This window comes from Cynoglossus semilaevis, chromosome 19 (genome assembly GCF_000523025.1).
Source record: "Cynoglossus semilaevis isolate Cse_v1.0 chromosome 19, Cse_v1.0, whole genome shotgun sequence".
In the NCBI taxonomy this organism is placed as follows: domain Eukaryota; kingdom Metazoa; phylum Chordata; class Actinopteri; order Pleuronectiformes; family Cynoglossidae; genus Cynoglossus; species Cynoglossus semilaevis.
In genome coordinates, this window is record NC_024325.1 from 13,530,442 (window position 1) to 13,540,856 (window position 10,415).

The 10,415-nt window shown below is 40.7% G+C and overlaps 1 protein-coding gene across 1 annotated transcript in view; it reads right to left on the reverse strand.

Moving 5' to 3' along the window:
- The window catches only part of fat3b (FAT atypical cadherin 3b), a 77,934-nt gene extending 69,010 nt beyond the window's left edge, over window positions 1-8,924 (reverse strand). The window contains exons 1-4 of the mRNA XM_017041824.2: window positions 8,235-8,924; window positions 3,018-6,001; window positions 2,809-2,943; window positions 1,942-2,143 (exon numbers count right to left, since the gene is read on the reverse strand). Coding sequence (XP_016897313.1) covers window positions 1,942-2,143; window positions 2,809-2,943; window positions 3,018-5,984 — 3,304 coding nt within the window. The 5' untranslated portion in view covers window positions 5,985-6,001; window positions 8,235-8,924. The remainder of the gene's footprint in view (window positions 1-1,941; window positions 2,144-2,808; window positions 2,944-3,017; window positions 6,002-8,234) is intronic.
- Window positions 8,925-10,415: the final 1,491 nt, after the last annotated feature.

Sequence of the window (10,415 nt, forward strand, 5' to 3'; positions counted from 1 at the left end):
AAAATAATGCTGACTTCTGCCTCGCTTTCTTGATATTTGTAAAGCAGTCGGAGGGCGGGTCTCATGTCCGAGCCAATATCTCTGTGCTCACACGAATCCTATTTATTTGATGGGAATAAAGAAGATAGCAAATGCCAAGAACTTTTCTTGTATTAAAATATGGCTGACTGCACAATGACACTGGCATTTCATATACTGCATGAGCAGATACGGTGTCTGTAATTGCACTTGAAATATCAAGATATGGGAATAAATGTCCTGGTGAAACACATAGTTAAGAATGCAAAGCCTGAGTGGGAAAATGTCCATACAGGCGTCTGTACCACACGCTGTTGCTTTAAATTATTAGCTACAACACGGCACAGCACAAGTTCTGCAGCTTGAAAAATAGAGATCCGAAAAATGACAATTTAATCAACAAAAGAGAACTTAATGATAGTATTCAAACTCACGTGCAAAGGTAGAACAAAAAGGTTTGTCAAAGTAAACCTTTCAATAGCTAAAATGAAATGAACAAAAGCCAAAAACAAAACAAAAATCCCAATTCAGCCAAGAGACAGAGTACTGTTAGTAATAGAAGATAAATGGGAAAATTTGAAAATTTGTATAAATCAAGGAAAAAAGGTGAATATGTTGCTAAAACTCAAAATGCTAAAAAGTCAAAATGTAACAAAAAAAAATAGTGGGAAAAAGCAAATAGTTAGAAGCTAAAAAGACGACGCTAAAAGCTAAAGACGACGACCGATCCCCCAAAATATTTGTTAAAATTGGCACAAAAATAACAAAAAGATTCAGCAACAAATACCTCAAGCTTATTCTAAAAGTTGAACTTTAGCTACAAGTCAATTTGACCAAAAAGCCTCTGTCCTGACTTCCTGTCCTGTATTGTCCTGCTTGTTGTCGTCTGAGACACCTCTGTGAAGGTCACAGACGTGGGTCTGCACTTGTTAAGGTCTGTTGTTCCGTGAGGTAGAGCCTTGATCAATGTGATCCGTGCAGCTCTAGATCAGTTGTAGTGCGTGGCCTGAGGCCAGTCTAGCTGCCACGCTGCCCTCATTACTGTAATGATCTGCTCTGTAAACAGCTCCCACGTGAGGCTCCGTCAACACCCTGACTCTGACTCTGACTCTGACTCTGACTTTGATGCCGTCCTCACATTCTCTACAACTGTCTTCCTGGAAGGCACGCCTGCATTCAGTGAACACAAAGAGTTTGTTATTACCACAGGTCCATACTCCCATGACCTGGTGCTGAAAGAAATTTTCTTAAAATTCTTTTGAAAATTATGTTGCTTTGTGATTTTTTATCTAGGTTCTAGACTACATTTGATCTCCAGATAACATTTTCATGTCTTTGTTTTGCTTTCAGTCAGTGTTTTATTGTTGTTTTAATTATAATTACAATTCAGATCAATTGCATAAATCAACTGCATAAATCTGACATCTAAAAAAAAAAGAATATGAAAAATTAAACGAGTTAAATCTCAGAATTATTCTTTGAGGTAATATTATGAGATCATGATTTTTATGTGATGCAGTGTAAAATGAAGAAATGCTGGAATAAAAATTGAATTAAAAAAGATTCTAATGGGACTAATCTTAAACTCAATCTGATATTTTATATTTTTAATTGTTAAGATTGAAGTCATAATTCTTTTATTTACATTTTACAATACATGTTACTGTAATAAATATTTAAGTCTGCGTCTCTGTATGTCAGAAATTGACTTTTTACTGACTTATTTATTCTGACCGATCTCACCAACAAGTGAATGACCTGTGTTTGTCTCACAGTAACATCGTCATAGAAATAATCAGATGTCAACTGATGTTGGCTGATTAGTTTCCGTCACTGGTGCAGACGTGCCCCCAGCAGGTCGCTGTACTGTATTGAATTATCACTTGACATAAACAAGGCTCAGCATCGATTTTTGTGTCGCACCTGTGTCTTCATCGATGGAGAAAGTGCCGACTCCGCTGCCTCCTCCAATGGTGTATCTCAAGGCGCCGTCGCGGCCCTCGTCCTCGTCCTGAGCGCTGACTGTCAGGACGTTCGTGCCCACGCGCCAGTTCTCCTTCACTGAGCCTCTTACGGCAAAGTCACTGAAGTAGGGCGCATATAGATTCTCACTGACATCCAGCACCTGATGAACAGTGAAACCAATGTAAAATGAATGCAGGGAGGAGAGATGTGGTGGGTCACACAGATAACATTCAAGTCATAATCCCAGATTAACTTAATTGCGCTGTGGTGTAAAACCACTGACCCGTAAATGACGAGCTTTAATAAAATAATGGAATTATGCCCGTAAATGATTTATGCGTGAACTGAAAGGGATAGAACAACCAATTAAGTTAATGTGTAAAGTAATGAGTATAAATTATGTCTCTCTGTTTGTTCACATTTATAAATAGAGATTTTTAAATGGAAAAGCTCTATTTATCAAAATCTATAAAATATAAACCATGCAGTTATTACCTGCTGGCATCGAGTCTTCTTTTTTGACCTATTTTAGCTATTGCTGCAGTATTAGCAAACCTTTTTGCTGTTTATGGCTGGTGTTTTTTTTTTTTTGCTTCTATTGCTGCAGTATTAGCAAACCTTTTAGCTGTTCATGGCTGGTGTTTTTGGTTTTTTTTTGCTCACTTTTTATTTGTTTAATGGGAGTCACATGTTTTTTAAAAAACTTTTTCACATTTTTAAAAATTTGTTTATTTTAAATAATGTGCAAAATAGCAGCGAAGATTTAAAATTTCATTTTTCACTTAAGCACTTGATCATTTTGTCTGGTGTGTTGGTGTTACCCACCTCTACCTCCACAAACGTCTGACTTCTGAGACTTGGTTCGCCCCTGTCCTCGGCAAGTACCGACAGATTAAAAACCTGCTGTGTTTCAAAGTCCAGTTCTTTTGAAATCCTCAAGAACCCACTCACAGCGCTGATCTGCATAAATTAAAAAAAATGTCAGGTAGAAATTAATCAGATTTATGGACAATATAAATGCCTATCTTTCCTACCTCAAAAGTTTTGTTGAAGTCATCAATCAGGGAGTATCGAACTTGTCCTCCAGAACCGATGTCTGGGTCTTGGGCCTGCACCCAGGTGATCACAGCTCCTGGTGGGAGGTCCTCTAAAACTCGAGCACTGTAACTGCTGGGAATGAAAGCTGGAGCGCAATCGTTGACGTCCTCAACGGTCAGACTCAGAGTGGTCACCGAAGACCTCTGAGCTCCTTTCTCGGCCCGGTCTCTCACCTCAACCTTCAATGTAAATGCTGGCGTTGTTTCCCTGTCTAGTAAACTGCTAACAAATACACTTCCCGTATCACGATCGATCCCAAACTGAGGGGCGGGGGTCAGCATGGTGTAGGTGAGCTGTCCGTTTGGCCCCAAGTCTCTGTCGAACGCTGCGATCGTAATAACTTCCAGACCGACGGGTGAATTTTCTTTCACAACAGCTGAATACCCGTCTTGATGAAACTGAGGGTCGTTGTCGTTGGCATCTTCAACAATCACAGTAAGCAGTCTCCAACTGGACAGCTGCGGAACGCCCTGGTCGTATATGGTGATGTTAAGAAAAAAACGATCCAAACGTTCACGGTCAAGCGGCTCCAGAACAGTGATCAACCCAGTTTCCATGTTGATGATGAAGCAGTTTTCTTTGTTGCCGTCAGATATGGAGAAAAGAACGCGGCCGTTGAAGCCGGCGTCACCATCTCTGGCTCGGACCTGAAATACGCTGGCACCCGCAGGAAGGTCTTCTCTGACCAGAATACTAGTGGGGAGAGCCTCAAACTGTGGCGCCTGTTTGTTCACAGAGAAGACGTCTGTACTTTGCTCGTCTGGTCGTGGTCTGGCCTTAGCAGAGGCTTTGGAAAGCATTTTTTCCGCCAACAGCTGTGCCACTCTGGTCTCTTTGCAGGTGAACGACCTGGGTGGAATTCTGCCCCTCACCACTGACACGTTCACAAACGTGGGCTCAGAGAAAAGCTCCCCGTCGGTCGCGATAACTTTAAAATTGAAAATTCCAGTTTTGATGTTTTCTACTGCCAAGGATCTTTTCAGAGACAAAGCCCCAGAATCTGGATTAATCTGAAAATAGTCCAAATCGTTGCCTGACAGAATCTGATACTTTACCATTTCCAGCTCGTCTATGTCGACGACAGACAAGGCGACAATGGTTTGACCCACGGGGAAGTCACGGCTTATCATCCCCCTGCAGGAAACCCTCTCAAAAAGAGGCCGGTTGTCATTGATATTGATCAGACGAACGGTGACGTTGACCTCGCTCTCCCGTCTGTAGGGTGAACCCCAGTCTGACGCTCGCACTGCAAAAGTATAAATGTCATCTGATGACTCATAGTCCAGGTCTTTTGTGACCCTCACCTCACCAGAGTCTGGGTCGATGGCAAATGGAAGCGACTCTTCTCCACTGATGGTATGAGTGACACGGCCATTCTCTCCTTTATCATGATCCACGGCAGACACCACAAGAAGAACCGTGCCTATAGGTGTGCTCTCGTTGAAAGCAACGTCGTAGAACGGCCTGTTGAACACAGGGGAATTGTCATTTGCGTCCTCTATAATAATTTGAACCGTTGTTTGCTCCTGGCTAATAGTTTCGACTACTTTTAGCTCCATAAAATCCTGCGATATTGTCTTCAGGTGCCTTGTGGTGGTAATAACTCCTGTCAAATAGTTAATTTCAAAGTACACAGGGTCTGAGAGGCTGCTGAAGCTGTAATTGACACTCGGAGATGCTGGCGTGACTTTAACCACCTCCACAATGGTCCCTGGGGGAGCTATTTCACTCAGCTTAGCTACGTAAACACCCTTATGGAATTTTGGCAGCAGCGGTTCTGGCTTTGTGAGCTGCAGCTGAACCACTTGGATGTTTGAGAGCTTGGCAGGTATTCCTCTGTCTTTGGCCTGAAAGGTTAAATTGCAGCCATAAGGGAAAGTGTCCCAATCAACAAACTCTGTGGTTTTAACTCTGTACTCATTCCCTAAAGGTGAGCGATCAACCACAAATTGTTCCAAGGGGTCACCCTCAATAATGGACACCCACTCGATGTCACCGGACACTCCTTCGTCTCTGTCCTCCACAGTCACTACAGCATATATTGGGTCACTGTCCATCCACGATGGAACAACAGCTACTGCGCTGAGTACGGGAGCAAATTCATTGACCCGCTGCACGGTCAGGACCAGTCTGGCCGTGCCACTGACGCCAGTGTTCCCGTAGAGTTTCATCCCTCTGTCAACCACCTGCACCTCCAACTCAAAGCGGTCCTGCTTGTCCACACTGGGCTGACCTGTGAGGGTGATGACCCCGCTGGTTGGATGAACAGCAAAGTCTTTAACTTTGTCTCCAAAAAAGTAGTAAAACTCTCCATTGGAGCCCATGTCAGCATCCGTGGCTGTAACACGTCCGATGCTGGCTCCCAGAGGGGCATTTTCAGGGACAACAAATGAATAAGAGACCGGGGAGAAAAGAGGTCGGAGGTCATTGGTATCCAGCACCTTAATATAAACAGTGGCCAAAGCCTCCAAGCCTCCCTGGGCTGATGCTTTGACAATCAGTGTGTAATTGTCCTGGACTTCTCGATTCAACATGCCACTGTCTCCTCCCTTGGTGTGAATACGGAGAAAGCAAAAGTCTCCCATTACAAACTCTTCAGCCTCGAAGATTCCCTCGTCGTCTCTGGACACAATGGAATAACTAATGCTTAAGGATCGAGGCGGAGCCAGAATTATTCCCATTTTTACGTCACTTCTGGTATACGTTCTTGTAGCAGAGTTCTCTGATATGCAGGCATTATAGACCGGCTGCGTGAAGAGGAGGAGGCCGGGTCCTGCCCTTGGTTCTGGCAAGAACTGAGCATGAGTTGGGGTAAAACAGAAGAGTATGACGTATAAATGGAATAGCTGAGAGAAACTAGGTTGAAGAAGCATTTTTCCCAACCAATGATTCTTCGCCATCATTTCATCACGCAGTTAGCCTGTATATGGGGGAAAATGAAAAAAAAAAAAGTTGAGTGGTTTAGTTGGTGGTTTGTCAGAGTCATGTACAACTGGAAGAATAAAAAGAGTGTGAGGCAAAAGTTGCAAAGACATTTCAGGGGCATTTCTGATCACAATGTGGTTGTCACAGCATATTCAATGTTGAGCTGCTACTGTTTGCATTCAGACAGTGTGAACACTGCACCCGAAGGCTCAGAAGCAAAGACTGTCATGTCTTTAAACAGAGAACATCCAAAGCACAGTGCACTCACACAGCCTGAGTGGAACGGCAGAGATGAACAACACTCACTGTTGCTGAACAAAGATTTATTCTTTTCCTTAACCCAGTGACAACTAGGGATGTGTCAAATTCACAAAAGAAGAATCTTTTTCTGCTGCTCCCTTCTTTAGGGGTCTCCATAGTGGGTAATCCACATATGTGATTTGCGCACATATTTCTACAGACACAGCATTTTTGTTCAGAATTTTGTTCAGGCTTAGGATCGCCATGCCTTACGTATGAATATGGTGAGCAATTCTGGTTGAGTTCTTCTGCATGAAGACATATTTGTATGCAGCTGGAATCAAACCCCTAACCTTCTGGTTGAAAGAATACCCTGTCTACCCACTGATCTATGACTGCGGACTCCACAGAGTCAAAAGAACATTTTTCTCAAAAGACAATATTGTGAGGTTGCGGTGGATCAATAGTCAGAGTTTGTTGTCTTTGAAAGGGGGGAAAAAAAAAAGATTTGACCCAAGGCTTCACAACTCAGCATGCCAATGTGTCCCTGGGCAGAACAATTAAGCCTGGTCGCCCCTGCCAGATGTGTCTGCAGAGTTTATATATAACGGAGTGTAGTGTTGAATCACGTTGCTCAGTTAACAAGATGAGAAAAGCACGGTATTTACTAATTAACATGTTTAGAAAAATGGATGAATGTACAAGAATTTAATGAAAAGATTAATTAACTGGGAAGACACGATGATAGTGAAACTAAAATTAGCAGAAACAGTCCTTTTATCCTTTGTTTCCTTACTCTACACATTTTTACATCAGGTACAGAACTGTCCTCTACAAAAGTCTTACAGTGCATTAAACCAAAATAGCATTTTTTTTCTCATCTTTGAATGCAGTGCAGCAATTCACAAACACACACATGGCAGAGTTATGTGTTTTTTTCTTTTTTTTTTTTACCTCTAAAACATGTCCACTGACACCTGGGTTTGAGCTCATCTGTTCAGTGGTCACATGGGTTTAACGTTAAATTAGAAGTGTTAAGTTCATGACTTTAATAAAAAATAACTAAAACACATAATTAGTTCTTTTTTAATAAACTTTATAACGTGTTCCTACCATGGAAACAGAAATGGAAAAGTGATTAAATGATTTGGCTTTTACAGACAGAGGGATGTAAATGCCTGGTTTTACTGGTACATTTTTAAAATGACTAAACATTACATAAACAGTAGATCATGAAGTTGTAAATATCTGCATTACACATGCAATACATTACATAAACAGTAGATCATGAAGTGGGTCACCTCTGCACTACACATGCAATTTCTACTTATATCATGAGCATTAGTAAACAAACAAACAAACAAAACAGATTAACAGCTCTGTGTGTCGTGCTGTACAGAGCCTTACTTTTTATAACGACAGAAAATGTAGAACTATATTAAATCAACCTGGAATCTGAATAAGGGAACAACATGAAGTGGGTCACATGCACATGTGTCCAATTAGAACAATTTAGTTTACGTTTTCACCCGACCTGATACTAATGAATTATAAATGGATACACTGTAATATAATATCACTACCTGGTCCCTTATAGTAAACGCTCCATAATGTAATCTATTGAGCGTTTTTCTTTTTCTTCCCTAAGGACCATAAATAAAAAGTCATTAAATGTTGTCAATGAAGAATTAGGACGACGACAACCCTAGTATTTGATCAATTCTAATAGATACTAGCCCGGTACTACACATGCATGCACACAAATATAAAACTACATTTTTTACATTGCACCAACTAGGTTCTCGTAGAGACACACGGTGTCCCCGGAGATGCAGGAGAGCATTTATCTTCTCCGGTGATGATGCACGAACCTCTGTGCCAGAAATGCACAGAGTTTATTGCAGCCATAATCTGAGGTCTGCGCCTTCATCAAGTGTTAATTAGCATTATTACAAGTATTGACTGGGTCCCACACTTTCTTTTCTTACCTTTGGACGCAGCAGCTGTGATCACCCAAAGTAAATTCCTTTCCATTCTGTCTCCTGTAGTTTTTCCCAAACGAAAAAGGCAAAACAGTGGCGCAGAAATCGGAAATGCTTTGCCAAAAAAAAAAAAAAAAAATTAACGTGTATGGCTCCCAAAAGGGCTACTCGTCTGCAGACATCCTCCAAAACTAAACAGCTATTGCCCCAGTTTTCGTGCACCTGGCCACTGTAACCCCGAGTGCTTTGGTGCAGAATTCGGGATTTTTCTGTGAGCATGTACAAGATAAATGTGAAATGTTCCTTTTTCCGTTAGATTAAAAGTCGTAGACGGATGTGATCCGAAGGACGAGCAGTTTTTAAGCCAAGTTTGTGAGCCGTCACCATCAGTTGTGTCGCCGGAGCCAGTGTGGGACCACAGTGCGCTCAGGATACAGAACGAGAGACGAGGAGAACACGAGCACCGTCGGATTTTGCCGAGCGCCTCCGGCAAAACCCGGAAGTGCGAATTTATTGCCGTTGGATGTTTGACAAGAGGAAATCTAATTTTGAAACGATTTTGTGAGATGAGTTAGTCATAATTACAGCATAGTGTGTGTATTATTTTTGGAGCACTTACAAAATGTTCTCCGTTTTTTTTTTACAGAAAAGTAACTTTCATACAGTTAACCATAAATTAAAGATATAGTCCAGAATATTTCGTTAGGTGAGGTTTTTATAAATAGCTGAGTTAAAATATTATCACTGCTGCGGACAGAAAAATCCCCTTTTTATGTAAGACAGTTAAATCCTATGTTAATACTAGTGAAAATGCATTTATTTGGCGTTTTAAACTTATGCTATATTTTAAAACCCCACCTGCAAAAACTAAAATATTTATTTTACTAGATATAATACTATGAGAAACTTGTTCAATAAAAGATTCTTGAGTAATAGTACTACTCTTATGAGTTTCTTTAAATCCACCTATCACATTTCTGTAGTGAATTAAATAATTATATGAGAATTCCTGCAGCAGCCTCCAAGTCAATAACTAACTTGCGGAGCAAAGATGTAGAGTCCTGAAGGATACAGAAGTGTAATTGTGCAATAAAAGAGAGAATCGGGTCATTTGGAGGGATCATTTAGTTAGACACCAGAAAGTCTTGGCTGCGGTGAACAACAGAACATGCACATAGTGAGGAGATTGTCAAGGAATGTGAAATAAAATTGGAAGGTCAATTCCCATGATATGTAGCTATGACTGAAGACAGAGTTTGAGGTTACAGATAAGGATGAGTCTGTAAGAGTATCTGATCAAATATGTGCTACAGGAAATTTGTCTGCAAAGGAAGGGAAAAGGGGGAGAAATAAGAAGGAGGCAGCATTTTGCAGGAACGGAGAATAGTGTGGAAAAGGAGGAAGAGCCAATCAATTCCCCATTTACTCCAGATGAATTGAAAAGAGCTATTTGTAAAACTGGAAACACATCCTGCAGACGTATCAAAGCCCAGCATCAGATATGCTGTATATTGTTAAGACGTCTTACAATGGGGCATTTGGCTCTTTATAATGGATAATACTGTAGAGGAGAGAAGGAGAGCTGTCTATTTCTACGAGGATGAGAGCAACTCCAAAAGCCCTTAAACCTTTTACAAAAGCTCTTGTATATGTATATTATATATATTTATAGATTGATAACAGAAGGTCAGATTTACATGTAAACCCTGTGTCTTTGGTTGTTTTAAAAGTAATATGATATGAGGTATAAAGAAATCATTTTGACAGGTTTTAAGTTAGTGGTTGTTGAACCATCCATTGGAATTGTGTACATATAATACTGAATGTAAAGGGATACAAAGGGTAGCTCACCTTCAAATAGTTCACAATACCAATATGACCTAAAAAGTATCCTTTGGGAGCAGAACAGTATCAAGAAAATGTTTATTGACAATATAAATCACAACACAAGCCTTCGTTTCCACAGCAGAGCTTTTTTTTCACAAGATTTCGTCTATGAGTATAGTCGGCTTTGTCCATTTTTATCTAAAGTCTTTGCTCTAAACTAAGCCTTTAGTTGTAAAGAAGTGCTCTGGAGGGAATGAATTATTTAATGAGTTTCATTTAATTCTCTTTGATACAAACTTAACATGGTCTGAGAATTAAAATAAAAAAATAATCACAGAAAGCTATAAATATCACTACGGG